Source organism: Chrysochloris asiatica, unplaced genomic scaffold (genome assembly GCF_000296735.1).
Source record: "Chrysochloris asiatica unplaced genomic scaffold, ChrAsi1.0 scaffold00140, whole genome shotgun sequence".
Lineage (NCBI taxonomy): Eukaryota > Metazoa > Chordata > Mammalia > Afrosoricida > Chrysochloridae > Chrysochloris > Chrysochloris asiatica.
In genome coordinates, this window is record NW_006408658.1 from 5,138,048 (window position 1) to 5,162,039 (window position 23,992).

General features: G+C 39.1%; 1 protein-coding gene across 1 annotated transcript; it reads left to right on the top strand.

Moving 5' to 3' along the window:
* Window positions 1–12,051: 12,051 nt before the first annotated feature.
* Window positions 12,052–13,017, top strand: LOC102826799 (olfactory receptor 51G1-like). Its single transcript, XM_006870237.1, has one exon. It carries the CDS (start codon window positions 12,052–12,054, stop codon window positions 13,015–13,017), a length of 966 nt encoding a protein of 321 aa, XP_006870299.1.
* The last annotated feature ends 10,975 nt before the right edge of the window (window positions 13,018–23,992 follow it).

Here is a 23,992-nt window from a genome sequence, read left to right on the forward strand (position 1 = left end):
CTGTAGTGGTTTTCTGACTTCTTCTTTATTTTTCTCAACTCCATTGTAAAGTGTTTTGAAACATTTTATAATCATTTTTCTGAATTCTTTCTCAGGTATTTCCAAGGCCTGCCCTCCTTCCAGCATGGAGAGAAGGTCTACTTCTGGTTCACTTGTCTCAGATATTTTGTTTTTTCTGGACATGTGCCGATATGGTCATCTGCTTTTGCTTCTTGAACATGTTTAATGTTTATCTGTGGCCCTAATAATTAATTAAGTATGTATTTTGGTAATTTTTTATATTTTCTGAATGCTTCCAGAAAGATGTGATCAGGATGTGGTCTTCCCTTTTCACTCTTCTTGTTGCTTAACTCAGTGTAATTCTTACAGGTGTTGTCTGTTTCCCTGGTTTATGGCAGCTGGTATTGGTTCTTGCCTGGGTTTTGGTGTTTTATAACGTGTTATTGCAGCTTTGCTATTTGGAAGCAGTTGCTGACTCTTTTCGTGTAATGTAGGGGGACAAAGAGTCCTCCAATAGCAGAAGGGAGGCTATGTGACAGCCCAACAACACCAGTCGGGTAGAAAACAAAACCAAAATCAAAATCAAAAACAAAAGTGATAATGAGATAAAAACAAAGCAAGATAAAAAAAAGAAGAAGAAGAAGAAGAAGATGAATTCAGCATAAGAAAAAACGAGATTAATTAAGGCAATCTCTAATCACACACCCACACACAAAAAGAAAAAGCAAAAAAAAAGGACCCTGTATAGGGTTTCTAAGGAGCAGCTGGTGGGCTCGAACCACCGACCTTGCAGTTCAAAAGGTTCTGCAGTCTGGTCCTTTAACCAACAGAGCCACAGCTGGACTACCTTTTTGCTCGTGATAAAAACCCACCTCAAAGCATCTCCGCTTGTGATGGCTTGTGCCTTGATGGGCAGGCCTGAGCCTCAGAGGTTGGGCAGAGGGCTAGCCTAGGCAGAGGGGATTGAGGGTGGGATTAGTAACTGCAGGCAGATGGCGTCCCTGTCTGACGACATCAAAAAATGTCTCTCTCTGTCTCCTTGCACCATGGGCACTCGGTCCGACAACACCTCCCGTGGTAATGAGGCGCCCCCCTCACGAAGGACCATGCCAGTTCCTGTGGCCCCGCTGGCTCTCTGGGCGTGCCTGCCCTCCGAACGGATCCACTCAAGCCCCGCGCGTAGTCCCAGAGCGGGAGCCGAGTGCAGGCGAGTGCAGGTGGGCAGAGGCCCAAAATGCCCACAACTCCCCAGCAGCTCAACCCTTCAAAAAAGCAAGTTCACAATATTGGAGGCTAAAGTCTTATGTTTGCCTAAAGACTGTCTGTCTACCCGGCAGGGGCCTCCTCTGTGCGATACCACCCACCCTTCCCCTGAGCCCGCGCACCTATGCTGCCCAGTCAAGGAAGCGCCGGAAGGCTCCACTTATACTCTTGTACCCTTAAAAACCCATTGCCATCGAGTTGATTCTGACTCCTACTGACCCTGTATATGCTTTCTGAGATTGCAAATCTTTACAGAAGTACACAGCTTCATTTTTCTCCTGCAAGAGAAACTGGTGGGTTTGAACCACTGATTTTGTGATTAGCGGCCCAATGCCTAAGCCACAGCATCACCAGGGCTCCTTTTGATGTCTTTAGTGGTGATGGTAGTTATATACCTTTAAGTCAGTTTTGATTCATAGCAACCCTGTATATGATGTCTGAGGTTGTAAACCTTAATGGGAGTGGAAAGTTTAATTTTTCTCCCTCTGAATATCTGGTAGATTTGATGTGCTGACCTTGTGGTTATCAGCCCAACTTGTAACCCACTACATTGCCAAGGCTCCTTTATAGTGGTTTTGTTTTTGTTGTTGTAAGTGCAGTCTAGTTGGTTCAACTCAGCAAACCTGTATAGGATTTCCAAGAAGCAGTTGGTTTGAAACACTGACCTTTTGGTTCAAACTGACCTTTCAGTCAAGTGGTTATCCTACAGTGCCACATCAGGACTCCTTCTAGTGTCTTTTTTGTTGTTTTGCTAAGGGCTGTTGAGTTGGTTCTGACTCATAGCTACTCAGTATATGGTTTTTGAGGATTGGCTCATTAGTTTGAACCATTGATTTTGCTGCTCAAACCAAACTCTCAGTTCAGTGCTTAGATATGTCGCTACAACAAGACTCATCTAGTGTCATTAATGTTCCTGAAATCTTCAGAAAAATCTCTTAAATTCCTTGATATTCAGTTTACATCTATAATTATGACTTAAATGAAGACTGGCAGCTTCTACTTTCTGGCTTTTAGAAGCTATGCCAGTAAAATAAAGGTGGTGAAGTGTATAAAATGTTAAAGGGGAAAATGTACCTATATCAATGCCCCTCCTTACAAGAATAATTTCATATTTTCCTAGAAAATACAAGCTTATTAAGAGAATATTTAAACTGATTCTCTTGGAGTTTTTTTATTTTGCTTTGCTGTGCTATTGTTTTTCAGTAAGTTTTATGATAACACATATTGTAGTTGGTCTGTCGATTTCAGGAATCCAAGTATCTGTGCACACACTCACTAATTTAAATGTATGTGTATCCATAGCATATTTTCACTAAACTAAAGTTTTACTAAAGGTAATATAGAAATTACTGCAATCAAACTTTGACAGAGAACTTACAGAGAATCAAGCCAGATTCAGAAGAGGCTGTGGAATGAGGGATATCATTGCTAATGTCTGATGGATCTTGGCTGAAAACAGAGAATATCAGAAAGATGTTTATCTGTGCTTTATTGACTATGCAAAGGCTCTCAATTATGTGGATCATGACAAGCTATGGACAACATTGCGAAGTATGAGTATTCCAGAACACTTAAATGTGCTCATGAGGAATCTGTACCTGGACCAAGAAACAGTTGTTCGAACAGAACATGAAAACACTGAATGGTTGAAAATTAAGAAAGGTGTGCGACAGGGTTATATTCTTTCACCATACTTATTCAACTTGTATGCTGAGCAAAGAATCCAAGAAGCTGGGTTCTATGAAGAAAAACATGGCATCAGGATTGAAGCAAGAATCATGAACAACCTGCAATATGCAAATGATACAACCTTGCTTGCTGAAAGTGAAGAGGATTTAAATATTTACTAATGAAGATCAAAGACCACAGCCTTCAGTATGGATTACATCTCAATGTAAAGAAAACTAAAATCCTCACCACTGGACCAATAAACAACATTTCTTAGAAACAGAAAAAAGATTGAAGTTGTCAAGGACTTCATTCTTTTTGGATCAACTATCAACACACAAGGAAGCAGCAGTCAAGAAATCAAATGACGTATTGCATTAGGCAAATCTGCTGCACAAGACATTTTTAAAGTGTTGAGGAGCAAAGATGTCAGCTTGAGGACTAAGGTGTACCTGACCCAAGCCATGGTATTTTCAATAACCTCATATACATGCAAACGCTGGACAGTGAGTAAGGAAGACTGTAGAAGAATTGATGCTTTTGAGTTATGATGTTGGAGGAGACTATTGAAAGAGCCATGGATTGCCAAAAGAACCAACAGATCTGTGTTGGAAGAAGTGCAGCCAGAGTGATGCTTAGAGACCAAGATGGCCAAACTTCGTCTCTCATACTTCAGACATATTGTCAGGAGGGACCAGTCGCTGGAGAAGTACATCATGTTTGGTAAGGTGGAGGGTCAGAGAAAAAGAGGAAGACCCCCAATGAGATGGATTGGCCAAGTGGTAGCATCAGTGGACTCAAACATGGCAACAATAGTTGTCTGAGGTTGGCCCAGGATTGGGCAGTGTTTCATCCTGCTGTGCATAAGGTCGCTATGAGTCAGCATTGACTCAATGGCACCTAACAACAACAACAACACAGCATATTTTATGGAGAGTGGTGGCTCTGTAAAGAAACACTGAACTGCAAACCACAAGAATGAGGTTTAGAGCCCACCAGTCACTCCATTGGGAGGAAGATGAGAATTTCTGCTCCCATACAGGTTCACACCTTATACACAGTGGCTATGAGCCAGAACCCACTCAGTGGCACTTAAAACAGCAATAAGTTTGTGCTTAAGAATTCGAATTAACAATCTAATAATAATGCTATTATTCTGGAATCATATATATATATATATACCAATGGCTTTATCACCAAAGCTATTTTAAAAATCCAAAATGATCATATCTCCATTTATTTTAGAAGCCTTTGTAAAATACATACACCACATACATTTGGAGTCCTGATGTGGTGTTGTAGGTTAATGCATTGTATTGCAAAGTTGATTTTAACCGCAAGGTTAGTGGTTTAAGCTCAACAGTTGCTCTTTGGAAACTCTATGCAGGGTCTCTATGAGACAGAACTGATTCGATGGCACTTAACAACAACAACAATAAATATACATTTAGTTTCTCATTTGTACCTCCTCATCTCCAGCAATAGCTTTTTTGACATTTTCCCCATGTATCTCTATCCACTTCTCAGCAATTGAAATTCTATTCAGTTATCTAAGGGGCACCTCTTTTTTTATTCAGTTTAAATCTTAGTATTATACAATTATATTTTCAATTTGAATCTGTTTCTGCCAATCTGTAGCCTAAGTGGAGTTCTGGTGTAGCACTATAGGATAAACTTTGACTGTAAAGACAGTTTGAACTGAAAATTCAGTCATTAAAACCCATCAGTGGCTTCTTAGAAACCCTCTACCTGGTCACTATGAGTCGGAACTGACTAGATGACATTTAACATCATCACTTTTACATACGGTGCATTTCCTTGTAATCCTATATATCAATTATTCATGCATGGTGGTGGTAGTGGCTGTGTGCCGTGGCGTTGCTTCTGACTCATAACGACCCTGTACAGGGTTTCTGAGGCTGTAAATCTTTACAGGAGCAGAACGCCTCATCTTTCTCCCACAGAACAGCTGGTAGTTTTAAACTTCTGACATTGCGGTTCACAGCCCAATTCGTAACCACTACGCTACCAGAGCTCCTTTATGCATGCATATACCTTTTTATATAAAATACCTTAAGCAATTATTCTTGGCTAGAATATTAGCTCCTGAAGAGTAGTAATTATCGGTGATATTCACCACATCATATTAGGTGTCAGCACAGTGAGTGGCTCATAGTTTACACTCAAATAATTTTTTGAATGACTGTTTAGTGCACACTGGGAGAGAGTACGTAGAGTCTGAAAAGTCACTTTCATATATTTGAGGGTAAAACTTGTTGGGGACCGAAAGACTTACAGGCCTCATAAAAATTTAAGTCTGGGTCTAACCAGAAAAAGTCTGCTTATCAGCACAGCAGAGAAGGTAGCTTTCCCAAGGTCGCCTGATTCACAGTAAAGGACAGACTTGTAACTATGCAAAACAGCAATGACTTGCAGAACCACCCTATATATACTCTGAGATTTGAAATAAACTTTGTCACTTGCCATCAGCTTGTGTCCTCTCCTTAGTTCTTTCCTTTTGTACATATTTTTCTTCATCCACGCCCCTCCCTCGGGTACCTGAGAGATGGTTGGAGCAGGACTCCCACAAAAACCAAAAGTATATCTAATAGGGTTCCAGTTCAAATATGTAAGTGCTTATTTGAAACAAAATATGTTCAAACTTGTCTCTGTGATCAGTGGATGGCTGCAGGTAAGTTCTCTCAGTCTTCGAAGGCATGTCATCAAAATCAATAAAAACAGTGACTGCTGAGTGAATCTGCTAGACCAGTCAAATTCAAGGCAGAGAGGTCAGCTCCAAAGGTTATGGTGACTGGTTTTTGGAATTCTAAAGGGGGTAATCTTGATAGATTTTCTTAAAGGACACAGGCCAACAACAGAGACTTATTAAGAATAAGATTTAAGAACATTAAGAGATAAATTGGTGAGAAAAGGCCCAAGAATGTTGTGCCAAGGAAATTTTTCCAACATGTACCTGCTCATTTGTTATTGTTGTTGTTAAGTGTTAACCAGTATAGGAGGGGTAGTGGGAGTAAACCACAAATATATAAGGGTTTGAAAGAAGATGTTTCTTCATGGGTATTTACCTCTGCTGCAAAGACATCTATGAATATTAATGGAGTGTTGTTGTTGTTGTTGTTATGTGCCGTGGTATCAATTTTGACTTATGGTAACCTCATATAGGGTTTCCAAGACTTTAAATCTTCACGGGAACAGAAAGTCTCATCTTTCTCCCATGGAACAGCTGGCAGGCTCAAATCTCCATTCTTGAAGTTTACAGTCTAGTGCTTATCTAAGGGGCAAAATGATTAAAACTTCTTAGATATTGTCAAAGGAGCTCTGGTAGCATAGTGGTTACAAATCGGGCTGTGAACAGCAAAGTGAGCAGTTCGAAACTACCAGCGGTTCCGCGGGAGAAAGAGGAGGCGTTCTGCTCCCGTAAAGATTTACAGCCTCGGAAACCCTGTGCAGGGTCACTATGAGTCAGAACCGACTCCACAGCACTTAACACAACAACAACAACAGATATTGTCAAACATCTTAAGGCAATGAGCAGGCTCAGAACGACAGTCTCAGGGGACACAATGGTCAATTGGCATAACGTAGTTCAAAAACACAATGTCCTACATCCTTCTTTGATAAGGAAAGACAGGGATCTTTAATGCTCATGAGCAGCCATCTAAGGTACAGCTGTTGGTGCAGAAGAAAAAGGAGTGATGACAACTGAGGATGCTTAGAATCAACTACTCCAACGGACCAATGGAGCAGGTGAACATTAGTCTCCAAAACTGAGACCAGAACTATACCGTGCATGGCTATCCCTACCAACTGCCCTGAAAGGGATCACAGTAGAAGGTTTCAGCTGAGAGGGAGATAATGTGTAACAAAGCATTAAAAAAAAAAAAAAAAAAGACTGGGCTTACTGGTCAGGAAGAGATTGGAGGAACCTAAGACTATAGCCCTCTACCACCCTTAATGTCCGCACAGAACCCAACCTCATGCACTACATTGGTATACAGAGGAAACAACATCACTGAATGGTCAATTATTCAAGATCAAAAGAGTAAGATTTTCCTAAGGACAAAATTGAGAAGTGATGTGAAAGAGGATGAAATGGAAATAGGAACCATAGGGAGGAAGTGGAATAACTGTTGTTGCATGGAGGGGATTGAAATCATTGAGATGAAACAAAGTATATGATTGTTGAATGTAAAACCAATGATCTTCTCTGTAAACCTTCACTTGATTCACAATAAAAAGTTTTTGTTTTTCTTTTTAAATCCTAACATTTTGACCTATGATATCCCTTGACACAGACAGACTAGCATTTGATTTATTAGTATTTGCTTCCTTTCCCTACTCCCAAAGATTAGGTACTGGAGTTTCTCATCCCCTTGAGGCCTCTTTCCTCAGCTGAGAGTCATGGGAACTTCGAAGGGAATGCTCAACTCAGCAGAAGTCCCTGAAGAGAAGCCACTGAGTTCTTCAAAAAGGCTCTGCATCTTAACCAAGATATTCTTTTAGCTCATCTCCTACCTGCCCTGATTCCTGAAGTATTTACTGCCGTTCCTTTTTCTTCCAGCTTCTGGTGATCAGGTATGCATTGCCAGCAGAATTAGATAGAGAGAGCAGCAAAGAACACAGAGATCACTGGAGCAGAAATACCCAGGGATAAACACAACACTATCAGTCTTCTTGTTGTTGTTCTTAAGTGCCATTGAGTCCATTCTGACTCATAGTGACCCTCTGTAGGGTTTCTGAGGAGAAGCTGATAAGCTTGAACTGCCAACTTTGTGGCTCGCAGTCCAGTGCTGATCCTACAGAGCCACACCGCGCAGTCTTAGATACTTGCTAAATCTCTGCTTTAAGTTACTCACTTTAATTTTTGAGAAACATTGTCAATGTATGTGACCTTTTAAATTCAGCTTTATCTGTTTGCAATATTAATTCCCTTTTCCTTAAAATTGGAATTGTACTCTTAACCTTTCCTAACTTAAAATTGCAGTATGAGAATTAATCAACAAAGTGGATTTGTTTAAAACTTTTTCTTGTAAATGAGGTAGAGTTTACAGAGCAGATTGGTTTTCCGTCCAATAAGTCAGACACATTTTGCTTCGTGTCACGGATTGCAATCTCCACAACGCGGCATGACTTTTCTCCTTCCTCTCTGTGTTTCCTATTTTCATTCCTCTTTCATACCTAACGTTTCTGAACTTGTCCTTGGGTAAATGTTGCCATTTTGATCTCAAATAGTTGATTACTCTAAGGTAAATGTTGTCCTCTTGATCTCAAGTGGTTAATTGTTCTAAACTGTTCATACCTCCATAGTGTTATTGCCCCCTTCAGACCTATATGTTGTTGGACTGAAAATACCAATGTTTTATAATAATTAAGCTCTATATTAATATAAGATTGTAATTGCCTTTGAAAGGAATTTCTAGACCATCACCAAGTTGAGAGGAATTTATAGACTGTCATTGAGGTTGATGGGAGAAAGATGAGGCTATCTACTCCCATAAAGATTTACAGCCTTGGAAACCCTGTAAGAGTCGCTATGGGTCGGAAACGACTCGACGGCACTTAACAACAACAACAACAACATTGAGGTTGACAATCATAAACAGTGTTGGGTTGCATTATATAAGGGATCTGAGTCCATGAGAGTCAGGATTTCAACAGGAGCACAAATAAGTCCATCTCTCCCTTCTCTCTTGCAAGAGTCTTAGGATAACATCTCCTTAAACAACCTCCCAATAAGTTAAACTTGAAGGAAGGCTCAAAGGTCAAAAGTGTAGTGGCAAAGTCAGCTGACTTTTCTTTGGTCCATTAGTTTGAAAGTGAATGTCTGTGAGAATAAAATTCAGAGTAATTGCATTAAAAATTATCCTGTTCAATCCCTGCTAATTTTTTTTTTTTTTTTTTCTCATCCATTCATTCATGCATTCACACATTCATTCAACATTCAGCAAACCTTGTGGTTTCCAAATCTGTGCCAGGGCTACAAGTCTAGTGACGTATATGGATATATACCTTCTCTGGTCCTGGCAATGACTCCTGCCAAAATATAATATGCAAGAACTATATTTGGAAGAAACTGGAGAAAATAATATGGACTACTATAAGACCACTTTTCACTAAACAGGCAGAGTGACCCTTATCTGTATAGAGGTAAATGAGTAAAATAGATTACTTCAAGTATTTCTTCTACTTTTCAAACTCCAAGATGTCTCAGAGTAAGAAGTATAGAAACCAGCTTTACTGTTAGTCTGATGGTTATAATACTATTACACACATTTAAACTCTTGTTATATCTCTCCTTTATTGATCAAAAATGTATCCTTTTAAAAATTATCTTGTCATTTTCTATCTTAACCACTGTTGTTTATTTCAGAGCAAGGTCACATTGTTGTTTGTGCCTCCCATAGCATATCCACTACTTGTTTCACAATCTACCTCCTCTCCAAGGTTCCATTTCTCTCCTCTCTTCTTCCTGTATCCTAACTATTCCTCTTGCTATCTTTTTCTTGTTTCTCATTTAGAATCATAAAACAAGAATGTTTTAAAATTATTATATTATCATTTGTTATGATTTGATATGTGAGTGACAAACAGTATAGACCTTTATTTTGTCATTCTTAGTTCCTTAATGTTTCTCTACTTTTCTGAAAATAAGGAAGTCTTTTGAACAAACACCCTAAACCTCCCACTTCTCTCCCTTATAATTATCCTTTATCTTCTCTCATCCTGTATATGTTCTCTTAGAGGAAAATTACACAAAAATCAAGTTTTTACCTATTCCTCTTGTATTCCTTCTCTATTCTGCTGAAATATTCCCTTAAAAAGTCAACAAAGGCCTTACTAGCATCATAAGCACAATGTTTTGTTTTGTTTTGTTTTTTTAAATCCACCTAAGACTTTATCTCTTTTTTATAGCCAACAATGATGACTTGACTTTATTGGTATTATATGCTCCTATTTTCATTCTGTTTTTGTGATTCTGGTTTAATTTGAAGCAGTACCAATATTATAGAATAAACCCCTATCTTCCTTATTGTGTGTACTAGCAATGCTATCCATATTTAAGTCAGATGTATACCTCAAGGCCACACTCAAACAAAGGATTGCTACATATAATATTCTCTCCATATACTTCCAAGAATGGTGAACCCAATACATAAACATGTTTCTGCTCTATCATAACCCATTTGGAACCACCTAAAGGAAATAATTATCATGCACTTGTTCAAAGTAGAACACTGACAAGATTTTTTATTAGCTATTTATTTATATTTTTTCTGACTCTTACAAAGGCTAAAGCACTATGGAGTAGTAATACTGGATATTATGTATGAAGACAAATCATGTAAATTCTGGAATGTACTCTCAGGGTTTGATACTATGCCACAGTTGTTTTTTACTAGACATATAGGCCTAAGAATAGAACATATGTTGTAGGATTGTTATGAAAGTTCGATGAGGTAATAAACACCATGCATTTAAAAAGGTAGTAGACATGTATTTTTAAATACTTTATGTATGTGATAAACAATATACCACTCACATTATATTGATGAAAATCAATAGAACCCAATGTAGAATGTCTTACAATAAATGAAATTAAATAAAAGTTCTGAATGTAGAAAAAAGGAAATCCCATCTGAGGTATTATAGGAATAGACCTATGCCTGTTGTGTCATCATGATGGAAGCTCAAAGAGGCATAGTTCAACTGTTGTTGTTGTTGTTGTTAAGTGCCGTCGAGTCGGTTCCGACCCAGAGCGACCCTGTACAGGGTTTCCGAGGGTGTAAATCCTTACGGGAGTAGAAAGCCTCATCTTTCTCCCGCGGAGCGGCTGGTAGTTTCGAACTGCTGACCTTAAGGTTCGCAGCCCGATTCGTAACCACTACGCTACCAGAGCTCCTTACTAAGAGTCTTCATATTAGGCTTCCTCATTCTAAACTACAAATCAAAGACTTTTCCTGGTCACCTCAGGTTTTTCTTCTTTGTTCTCTTAACTTCAGACCTGATGCATTCTTCATCTGCATCCCTATCCTTTATATCTGACCCCAGTTTAACTATCTTAATCTCTCCTTGTCTCTTGCAGAATTAAGCCCCAAAGACCCTTTTCCTAGAATTAATTATTTTCTGAAGGTTTACATCTTCTTAGATGTCCCTCAGGCTTCAGAATCACACACCAAAATTTATCCCTCCTCATCCACCCAAAATGTTCAGTTCTGCAGGAGAAAGATGAGGCTTTCTGCTCCTTTAAAAATTTACAGCCTCAGAAACTCTATACAGGGTCACTATGAGTTGAACCCATAACAACCAACATCACCACCACCATTGAGACAGGAGAGGCATCTCTCTGGTTAAAAGATACAAATTCAAGAACTCCAGGAAAAATTTACTGAGCATTTGTTCTGCCCACCATACTAAACTAGGCACTGTGGAATGACATACAATATAGTAAAAGCAGTTCTATTCTGCATGAAACTTACAAATACATTTGAAGGAACATCACATGCATCTGATTTTAATAGACAATTATGCAAAAGTTGTGTATCACCAATTTCCTGTATATCTGATGTATTTGTTGATTCTTAATGTGTTAGAGATGGAATTGGAGATTTACCAGGGAGGAACATATGAAAGAAGTACCATTTGAGATAACCTCCTTTAACATCTAAAAAGATAACACTTGCGGAATATGACCCTAAGGCTAAGTCACATGACACACCCATGGGCTATGTTGTTGCTGCTATTAAGAGCTGAGGAGTTGGTTCTGACTCATAGTGAACTTGTATAGGGTTTTCTGAGGAGCAACTGGTGAACTTGAACCAACGACCTTGCAGTTCAAACCAACTTTGTAGTCTAGTGCATTAACCTGCAGTGTCACACCAGGACTCCCAAAAGGCTATAGCAACCTCCTATAAAGAACCCATTCCTAGACCCTCTAGAGAAAGATTTCACAATCCGGTCTTCCAGTTCTCTCCCATTCCATCTACAGAACCTTCCTTGCTCACTGATCCTGGGACATTTTGTTGAGTGAAAATTAATGCCGGTCCTTTTCCATGGATTTCATTCTATATTGAAGATTGGTGAATCCAAGATCGTAAAGCCATGACAATATCTTATAATAGCAGCCTCCAAAAAGCCACTTTCTTCCTGACAGGCTTCCAAGGTCTGGAAGATCTCCATGGCTGGATCTCCATTCCCTTTTTCTCTATCTACTTGACGGTTATTGTAGGGAACCTTACTATCCTCCATGTCATCCGTACTGATGCCACCCTCCATGAGCCTATGTACTATTTTTTGGCTATGCTAGCTCTCACTGACTTGGGACTTTGCCTGTCCACACTACCAACTGTCCTGGGCATCTTCTGGTTTGATACACGAGAGATTGGCATCCCTGCCTGCTTCACTCAACTCTTTTTCATCCATACTTTGTCTCTGGTGGAATCTTCAGTTCTATTGTCCATGTCCATTGACCGCTATGTGGCCATCTGCAACCCACTGCGTTACTCCACCATCCTGACACCTGCACGCATTATCAAGATGGGATTGACTTCGGTGCTTAGAAGTGCCCTTCTCATCCTACCGCTACCATTCCTCCTTAAACGCTTTCACTTCTGCCGCACACATGTGCTGGCCCATGCCTATTGTCTACACCTGGAAATCATGAAGTTGGCCTGCTCCAGTATTATTGTCAATCATATATATGGACTGTTTGTTGTAGCCTGCACTGTGGGTGTGGACTCCCTCCTCATCTTCCTCTCATATGCCCTTATCCTACGCACCGTACTGAGCATTGCCTCTCGCCAGGAGCGACTCCGGGCCCTCAACACCTGTGTCTCCCATATCTGTGCTGTGCTACTCTTCTACATCCCCATGATTGGCTTGTCTCTTGTACACCGCTTTGGGGAACACCTGCCCCGCATTGTGCACCTTCTCATGTCTTATGTCTATCTGCTGGTACCACCTCTAATGAATCCCATTGTCTATAGCATCAAAACGAAACAGATCCGACAACGCATTGTTAAAAAGTTTGAGTTTATGAAGATAGTTAGGTGTTCTCAGCAGAATTAAGCAAGCATAAGAGAGAAGTTTGAATATGTAAAGCTATTTAAGTGTTTTGGGCAGAATTAGGCTAGGATAAAGAGAGTCATGTTTGGTCATAAAGCCTTTAGAAATAATTAGTTACAGCCATGCTATAGAAAAAAACAACTAACTCCCCATTATCAGCCAAAAGGGGATTACAATTGTGATATCCTGACTGTGACATTGGTAAAGTTACATGCCTCTCTATTGTATAGTTTCTTCATTTGCAAAATGAGTATAAAGTTAATTAAAGTACTATCCCCCAATGGATTTTTTGTGCTAATTTATGCAAATTTCTTTACACAGTGCCTGACACATAGAAATTTGTGAATATATATTAACTATCGTCATTTGAGAATATTCAAGAGTATATAAAATTTATTTTTCATTACTCTGGCCAGTAGACTTTGGGTATGAGTTTATCTTTGAAAAAATTTTCAGTCCCTTTTTTTGTATTACCTTATTAACATTGATATTTTAAATCTCAAAAATAATAAAAATTAAATTTAAATTATGGTATATTTTCATTCATTTGCAGCATATATTCTCACCCTTGTACTTGCACACCACATAATGTTAGTCTAGGGCTACATTAGAATGACTTTTTATGAGGCTGCTCACTTAACACACATCCACAAAAAAAAAAAAAAAAAAAAGAGCAAATGTTCAGGAAGTTAGAGGAAAGAAATAATATTTGTTAGAAAAAAATATATATGCATAGAAAATTCTCAGATGAGGACTTTATATTTAAGAGTAATGATTGACCAGCTGAGTGAGTAGTCAAGGAATTGGATTTGTTCATTTATTTCTTCTTTATATTGCTAGAGTGGAAAAATGGAGGGAAAAGGTATTATTTTTAAGTTTGCTAGAAATATCTTTCATATTGTTGGTTCAGTCATATAAAAAATGCACATGCCATTACTGTGGCTAGTTGTGAGGATATTTTGATGTTTTTGTGTATCATTGGCCATATCCTATTTACACAGAAACTGGATCCCTGTATCCCAGGTAGCCATTTCTTTACATTGTACACATTTGGATACATAGGAAGTAAAATACACCACTTTATTCATATATATACATAGATATGTCCTTTCTTAAGACTTTATCTGGTGTCCTGCTGAAAAAAAGGGAGAAGCTGTGTGACCTCTGACTTCACATGGAGGAAGGAGAGCCAAATTCATCAGCATTAGTCCAAGGTTGATTCCTTTGAGGCTGAGGTCAGACATGCCTCTACTCTCCAGCTTTCTTTACCAGTTCTGATACCAACTGTCCTTCCCACAGCACTCTACGTCTCTGCTGGGTTTGATCATTTGTTACAATGTCCACACTCAGAGACAATACTCACAATTATGTGGTTGAGTTGAAAAGTTACCAGGCTACAATATAGGACTAGAACTGTTCAGGATATAGTTTTTCCAGTCAGGACAGCCTCTTCTCCGCTGTATCCACAGGCAAGCCTCTCTATGGCCCCTAGTCCTCTCTGCTCAGGCAAGCTTACAAAGTTCCTTTAGGGTTGTGGTGCTGTGGATTAATGTGCTGGACTGCAAAGTCAATTTGAACCTCAAGGTCAGTGGTTCAAGCTCACCAGTTGCTCCTCAGAAGCCCTATACAGGATCGCTATGAGTCGGAACTGACTCCAGGGCACTGCAACAACAATGAATGCCCAAAGGGCATTCCACTATAAATTATAAGCCTCAGTCCAAAGGCACTGAATGCTAGCTCCTGGGTTCTTCAAATTTGTTTCACCAAATTAAGTGCATAAAAGCACCCCATTCCACAAGCTAGCATCCTGCCTGAAGGCGCTGGGCTTTACTCACTAGGTGGGAATGGAAGCTCTGGCTCCACTGCTACTGCTCCTCTGCCACTCCTATGCCACTTTTCTGCTGTCAAAGCTTTCTACCCCTGGATTGAGGAGGCTTGCTGAGGGATAAAGCACTGGACTACAAGGTTGGTTTAAACCACAACATTGTCAGTTAAACTCAACATCTACTCCTTGAAACCCTTTACAGGGTCACTAAGAGTTGGAAGCTACTCGACAGCAATTAAAAACAACAGTGCACATGAGGGAGTCCTAGTGTGGCACTATAGGATAAAGCACTGGACCACATGGTCGGTGGTTCAGACTCAACACTTTCACCTTGGAAACTGGTTCTATTCTGGGTCTTTGTGAGTTTGAACCAACTCCAAGGCACTTAACAACAAAACTATTATACGATCTGGCAGTTTCACTCCTAGGTATATACTCCAAATATTTAAAAGTAGAGACTCAAACAGACATGTACACTAATGTATATTGTAATACTGTTCACAAAAGAAAAGAGCTCTGGTAGCATAGTGATTATGTGTTGGGCTGCTAACTTCAAGGTCAGCAGTTCAAAACTACCAGCTGTTCAGCAGGAGAAGGATGAGGCATTTTGCTCCCATAAAGATTTACAGCCTCAGAAACACTAGCCGGGTTCCATGACCCCAAGCACATAAACACTACAGACTAGGAGTTCTGGTGTGGTGCCGTGGGTTAATGTGCTGGACTGAAAAGTATATTTGAACCACAAAGTCAGTTTGAACCTCAAGGTCAGGTTCAAGTTCACCAGCCATTCCTTGAAAACCCTATGCAAGTATACAAGGTCACTATGAGTTGGCAGTGACTCAACAGCACTTACCAACAACAAATAGAATTCCAAGTTTTTACAAACACAGTTAGCTCTGTTAACAGTCACTTACAACTGAATTATATAATCCTGTCAGCATCTCCCCTATCTTCATTCATCAGGGAAAAGTTGTCTGGTTGTTGTTATTAGATGCCATCGAGTCAGTAGTGACTCATAGTGACCATATGCGCAACAGAATGAAACACTGCCTGGTTGTGGATCAACTTAACAACTGTTGGCCATGCTTGAGTCCATTGATGCTGCCACATTGCCAATCCATCTCTCTGGAGGTTTTCTTCTTTTCCTCTGATCCTCCACCTTACCAAACATGATATCCTTCTCCAGTGACTGGTCCCTTCTGACAATATGTCCAAAGTATCAGAGACAAAGTTGGGCCATCCTGGCCTCCAAGGAGCACTCTGGCTGCACTTCTTCCAACACAGATCTGTTGGTTCTTTTGGCAACCCATGGCACTTTCAATATTCTACTCCAACACCATAACTCAAATTGCATCAATTCTTTTACAGTCTTCTTTATTTACTGCCTAGCTTTCACATACATATGAGATTATTGAAAATACCATGGTTTGGGTCAGGCACACCTTAGTCCTCAAGCGGTTTGGTGGGAGCTGCACAAAACTGTGGCTAGAAGAGACATTAAATAATTCACTGCACCACATGCGGAATGACAGAAAGCCCTTCCACAAGAAATGGAATAAATGATATAGTAAAATAGTTGAACAGAAATTTTAAAGTAGAACTGTTGTTGTTGTTAGGTGCCATCAAGTCGGCACCAACTCATAGCAACCCTATGCACAGCAGAACAAAACAATATCCAATCCTGGGCCAACCTCACTACTGTTGCCACACTTGAGTCTATCAATGCTGCCACCTGGCCAATCCATCTCGTTGGGGTCTTCCTGTTTGTCTCTGACCCTCCATCTTACCAAGCATGATATCCTTCTCTAGCGACCGTTCCTCCCGACAATATTGTCCAAAGTATGAGAGATGAAGTTTGGCCATTTTGGCCTCTAAGGAACACTCTGGCTGCACTTTTTCCAAAACAGATCTATTGGTTCTTTTGGCAGCCCATGGCACTCTTAGTATTCTCCTCCAACACCATAATTCAAAGGCATCAATTCTTCTATGATCTTCCTTATTCACTGTCCAGCTTTCACATCCATATGAGTTTATTGAAAATACCATGGCACCTTAGTCCTCAGGCTGACCTTTTTTCTCTTCAACACTTTAAAAAGTTCCTGTGCAGCAGATTTGCCCAATGCAATACATCCTCTGATCTCTTGACTGCTGCTTCCATGAGTGTTGATAGTTGATCCAAGAAGAATGAAGTCCTTGACAACTTCAATCTTTTCTCCATTGATAAGAATGTTGTTTATTGGTCCAGTGGTGAGGATTTTTGTTTTCTTGACATTGAGATGTAATCCATATTGAAGGCTGTGCTCTTTGATCTTCATCAGTAAATGTTTTAAGTTCTCTTCATTTTCAACAAGCAAGGATGTATCATCTGCATATTTCAGATTGTTAATGAGTCTTCCTCCAATCCTGATGCCACATTTTTCTTCATTGAACAAGCTTCTCATATTATTTGCTCAGCATACAGGTTGAATAAGTATGGTGAAATAATGCAACCTTGTCACACACCATTCTTAATTTTAAACCATTCAGTGTTTCCATGTTCTGTTCAAACAACTGCTTTTTGGTCCAGGTACAGATTCCTTATGAGTACAATTAAGTGTTCTGGAATACTCATACTTCACAATGTTGTCCATAGCTTGTCATGATCCACACAATCGAAAGCCTTTGCATAGTCAATAAAGTACAGGTAAACATCTTTCTGATATTCTCTGTTTTCAGCCAAGATCCATCGGACATCAGCAATGATATATCTCGTTCCACAGCCTCTTCTGAATCCAGCTTGAACCTCTGGAAGTTCTCTGTCAATGTATGATTGTAGCCGTTTCTGTATTACCTTCAGCCAAACTTCATTTGCTTGAGATATTAAAGAGATTGTCAGATGATTTCCGCATTCTGTTGGGTCACCTCTCTTTGGAATGGGCACAAACATGGATCTCTTCCAATCAGTCGGCCAGATAGTTGTCTTCCAAATTTCTTGGCAGAGATGAGTGAGTGCCTCTTGTGCCGCCTCACTTTCCTGAAAGATTTCCATTTTTATTCCATCAATTCCTGGTGCCTTGTTCTTTGCCAATTCCTTCAATACACCTTGAACTTCTTCCCTGAGTATCATTGGCTCTTGATCATATGGTACCTCTTGAAATGGTTGAACATTAACCATTTCTTTTTGGTACAGTGACTCTGTGTATTCCTTCCATCTTCTCTTGATGCTTTCTGCATCATTCAATAATTTTCCCAGATAATCAATAATGAATGTCAAGGTTTGAATTTTTTCTTCAGTTCCCCCAGCTTGAGAAATGCTGTCCGTGTTCTTCCTTTTTGGTTTTCTGACTCCAAATCTTTGCACATTTTATTATAATATTTGGCTTTATCTTCTCAAACTGATCTTTGAAATATTCTGTTTAGCTCTTGGATCTTCTCATTTTTTCCATTTGCTTTAGCATCTCTATGCTGGAGAGCAAGTTTCAGATTATTTTCTGACATCCATTTGACCTTTTCCTTCTTTCTTGTCTTCTTAATGACTTTTTGCTCTCTTCACATATGATGTTCTTGATGTCATCTCACAACTCCTCTGGCCTTCGGTGTTTAGTGTTTAATGTATCAAATCTGTTTTTCAGATGATCTCTAAAATAGGTGGGATATATTCAGGTCATATTGTGGCTATCGTGGACTTGTTTTCATTTTATTCAATTTCAGCTTGAATTTGCATATGAATAATTCACGGTCTGTTCCATAGTCTACCCTTAGCCTTGTTTTGACTGATGATATGGAGCTTTTCCATCTACTTTTTCTACAGATTTCTATGTATTCCATCTGGTGAGGTCCATGTGTATAGTCATCTGTTATGCTGTCTAAAGAAGATATTTGAAATGAACAAATCATTGGTCTTTCAGAAATCTATCATGCGTTCTCCAGCATCATTTCTATCACCAAGGCCATATTTTCCAACTACTGGTCCTTCCTCTTTGCTCCCAATCTTTGCATTCCAATCACCAGTAATGAGCAATACATCTTGATTGCATGTTTGATTATTTGCTTTAGTGGTTGGTTCATAAATTTGAATAATAGTGTTATTAACTGGGCTTCCCTGTAGGTGCATGGATATTATCCAATCACAGATAGTGTTGTACCTCATGACTGATCTGACTATGTTCTTTTTGATGATGAATGCAACACCATTCCTTTTCAATTTGTCATTCCCTGCATAATAATCCATGGTTGTCAGATTCAAAATGGCCAATGCCAGTCCATTCAAGTTCATTAATAATGCCTAAGATATCGATGTTTATGCATTCCTATTCTTGTTTGACAACTTTCAATTTTCCCAGATTCATACTTTGTACATTACGTGTTCTGATATTTAATGGATGTTTACAGCTGTTTCTCTTCATTTTGAGTTGTTTTCCATCAGCAAATGAAGGTTCTGTGGGCTTTTCTCCTACGAGCTTTACTCCATTCACGTCATCATGGTCACTCTACTTTGAAACAGCATCACTTTCCCAGTAACGTTTTGAGTGCCTCCATCCTGAGGAGCTCATTTTTCAGCACTGTATCTGACAGTTTTTCTCTGCTAATCATAAGGTTTTCAGTGACTAATGATACAGAAGTAACTTGTCACTCTTTCTTCCTAGTCTGTCTTTGTCTGGAAGCTCATCTGAAACCTGTCACCATGGGTGACTCTGCTGGTTATTTAAAATACCGGTGGCATAGCCCTCAGAATCACAGCAACTGAAGCCACCACAGCACGACAGACAGATGAGTGGTGGCCGTTTGGTTTTATGTCAAAACTGTCACTTTAAATTTTGAGGAGATCTGTGTGCATGTGTAGTGAAAGAAAGGAGGACTAGAGAAGATAAAATATAATGAGATGTGCAAAACCCTGGAGTTAGAAAGCCAAAAGGGAAGAATATGCTTAACATTTCTCAAGCTGAAAGAGTTGAAGAACAAATTAAAATTTTGGATGATTATATAGGAAAAAATCTACCACTCATCTGTCAGTTTGTCACACTGTGGTGGCTTCTGTGTTTCTGTGATACTGGAAACTATGCCAGTTTAAGCATTTAAAATGCTTTGTGCATTTAAAATGCTTTAACTACTCTAACTTTCAGAGGAAGTTTTTGAGTCTCATCTGAGATTCATTTTGATATTTTCCTTCTTTTAATGAACTTTTGCTTTCTTCACACATTATGTTCTTGTTGTCATCTAGCACCTTGTCTCATCCTCAGTCATTAGTGTTTAATGTGCCAAATTTATTGGTGAAATGGTCTTTAAATCCAGCTGGAATAAATGCACAGTTTCATTTTAGATCTTGTGAATTTGTTTTCATTTTCTTCAGGTTCAAATTGAACTTGCATGTGTGCAATTGATATTCCATTTCCAGTTAACATTTGCCTTATTTGGCTAAAGACAGAGTTACTTCATTGATGACCTCTTCCCACAGATGTAGTTAAGTTGGTTCATGTGGATTCTCTCTGGTGAGGTTCACATATATAGTCATTGCTTATGTTGTTGAAAAAAAAAAAAAAACAACAGGTTTTTTGCAATGAACAAGTCATTGGTCTTACAAAATTCTATCATGCAACCTCCAGCATCAATTTTATAGCCAAGGCCTTATTTTCCAAATACTGATTCCTTCTCTTTGTTGTCAACTTTCACATTATAATCACCAATAATTATTAGTGCATCTTGATTGCATATTTGATAAATGTCAGGCTGCAAAAATTGGCATGATTCTTCACTTTCTTCGTCATTGGCTTTGGTGGTAATTGTGTCATTTGAAAAATAGTTGTATTTTCTAGTGGTCTTCCTTGTAGACATACACATATTATCCTGTCACAGACAGCATTATATTTCAAGACAGAGCTTGAAAAGTTCTGTCTGATGATGAGTACAACAAAATTTCTTTTGAATTTGTATTTCTTGGTTTTTAGATTATATGATTGTCTGATATTAAATGATCAACACTAGGATATTGATTTTCACTCTGTGCTCATCTGTGATAATGGAGCTCTTCTTTATGCAACGTTTTATTTTAGCAGGCTGCACGATGGTCAACTTTCAGCAGAGGGTACTGGATGAACTATGAAGGAGAATGGAGTCTTTCTTCCTGGTTTCTGGATGCTCATCTGTCTGTGTTCCTGCTGTGTGCATGACTCTTTTTAACAGTTACTGGTGGCCAGCTGCAGGTAGCAGCTCCTGTGAATGGCTTTGGACTTCAAATTTAGCAGCATTTCCAAGGGAAGCTAATGATTTCCAGGGGTGGCTCTGCTTGCTTCCATGAAGTTTTCCAGGAGTGACTTCTCAGTGAATCCTGCTTCTTCATAGGAGCTTCCCAGCAATTTTCTGATGAGTCTAGCTGGTGTCCTGCCAGATTTCCAAAAAGTCAACTACAGTCATCCTGGGCAACTTCCTGTTAAATTTTATTGACATCCCAGCAGGTTATATAACTGCTTGGACACAGACTAGTTTATAAATTTCTCTGTCATCCCATGGGTTTCAACCACATACACTCCAATGAGTTCAGCAATCTAAACAAGGGGAGGATTCTTGCCCTGAAATTAGTCCTTCCTTGAATACTCTCCCATACTCCTAGAGTATCCCTCAGGTTTTTGTTTGGTTTTGCCTTTATTAGTTTATCCCCAATTACTCCAGTATTTTTTTTTTTTTTGAGTTCTTGTTGTGAAGTTATGAATATACACAGGAAGACATACACCTATTTTGTTTCTACATGTATATTTCAGTGCTGCTGATTACAATTTTTGAGTCATGCAAACATTCTCTCACTTTTTTCTCTGAGTGTTCCTTCCCCATTAATGTAGATTCACTACAAAGTTCCAATCTAATCTTTCAAGATGCTATTGCTAGAGCCAAGCAGAGACAGTGACCCAGCACTAGATGCCTCAGAGCTGCACATCTTGAGAGAGAGGCGTGACTGATTTCTCATCTATCACTTTTTATTTTTCACATATTTTTCCTCTTTACTCTGATCACGCCCTCACTGCCCAGCCCAGATACCTTCAGGCAGGCAGGAGCACACCCCCAGAAAGGTTCACCATTGCACCCACAGTTTTCAAACAGCACAGAGAGGAAACCCACAGGCTACTTCTTATGACATCTTGAGTCTGGGACCCAGACACAAAGTTGACCTGGGCGGGACCCTTTATCCTTACCTACACAGCAAAGACCAGTGGACAGTGCCAATCACAATTTTTTTCTTGCTTTTGATTGTCAGCTTCTGTCTCTGTTTTACATTGTTTCTGTCTTTGGTTATTTTGGCCTCACTCTTCTCCAAGAGGTTGGCGCTTTCTTCCCCTACATTACCCAAGAATAGACAGCAACTGTGCCCATATAGCTAAGCTACAAGCATACCCTGTAATACCCCATCATCTGGACAAGAAGAGTCAAAACCAGCTGCTAGGCATTAAAAGGGGATCTTATCTCTAGATCATATCCACCTGGAGATGCTCAGCAAGCTTAACAACAAAGCAACATACTTCCATTTAAGCATTAAAACCCCACATAACTGCTGAAAATGTCCAAGAAAACACAATTAAAGATCTCAACACATGTCCAAAAACAGCAAAAAAGTAACTGAGACAAATGAGCTGGAAGAAGACACAGACTTCCCAATAGAAGAATAGGCTCTGGATCTGCCTGAGAAGGAATTCAGAAGAATGATATGGAATCAAATTCAAATTATCAAAAAGGGGTGGAGGAAAATAAAGAAGTCAGAAAAGTGCTACAGGAGCAATCAAACAAGATAGATACGGCATTGGAAACAATCCAAAACCTGCAAAAAGAAGTCCAGATGATTAATAATAAAATATAAGAAATGGGCAATACACTGAAAGGGCAAAGGAGTAGAATGGAAGAGGTGGAAGCCAGAACCAGCAAGCTGGAAGACAAATCTCTAAACACTACTAAGACAGAAAAGCAAGCAGAAAAAAACAATTTAAAAAACCTGAAGAGAGTCTAAGATTTATGCTGGATAACATGAAGAGGAATAACCTAAGAATTATTGGCATTCCATCAAATTAGAAATCAACAATAGGAAGACCAAGGAAATAAAGTAAAAGACATGGAAACCGAATAACATCCTGCTGAAGAGTGACTGGGTAGTAGAAGAAATTAAATGTGAACTCACAAAGTTCCTAGAAACAAATTAGAATGAAAATACAACATACCAAAATCTTTGTGGCATGGTGAAAGTGGTGCTGAGAGGACAACTTATTGCAATAAACACACACATCCAAAAAGAGGAAAGATCCAAAATTAACACATTAACACATCACCTGCAACAATAAAACACACCAACAAGGGAACCTACAGCCATAAAAAGAAAAGAAATAATAAAGATTGTTGTTGTTGTTAAGTGATGTCAAGTTGGTTCTGACCCTTAGCAACCCTGTATAGGGTTTCCAAGGAGCAGCTGGTGAACTTCAACCACCAGTTTTGAAGTTCAGATGGCTTTATAATCTGGATCATTAACCCACAGCACCACACCAGGACTCCTAGAGTGAAATAAATGAGATAGAAAACAGAAAAACTATAGAAGAATCAACAGGACAAGAAGTTGGGTCTTTGAAAGGATTAAAAAAATTAACAGAACATTGGAAAACCTAACAAAAGAAAAGAGGGAGAAGACACAAATAACACACATTAAAAACCACATAGGTGATGTCACAAAGGAACAAAAGGAAGTAAAAGAGATGATAAGATAACAGAATACTATGAAAATCTAATATTCCAACAAATCTGAAAACTTAGAAGAGATGGATACATTTTTAGAAAAACACAACCTACCTAAATTTACACACAGTGAAGTAGAAAACCTGAACAGATCCATAACAAAAGAAGAAATAAATTGGGCCATCAAAAAACTCCCAACCAAAAGAAGTCCAGGCCCATATGACTTCACTGGTGAGTTCTACCAAACATTCAGGGAAGAGCTGGCACCAATCCTACTCAAATTATTTCAGAATATAGAGGTGGATGGAAACTTCCTAATACATTTTATGAAGCAAGCATAACCCTCATACCAAAACCAGGGAATGATGTCACTAAGAAAGAAAATTATAGACCAATGTCACTCATGAACATAGATGCAAACATTCTCAACAAAATCCTAGCCAACAGAATCCAGCACCACATCAAAAAGAT

Excerpts from the sequence above, each read along its gene's own strand:
- LOC102826799 (XM_006870237.1), top strand. The coding sequence starts at position 12,052 with ATGACAATATCTTATAATAGCAGCCTCCAAAAAGCCACTTTCTTCCTG.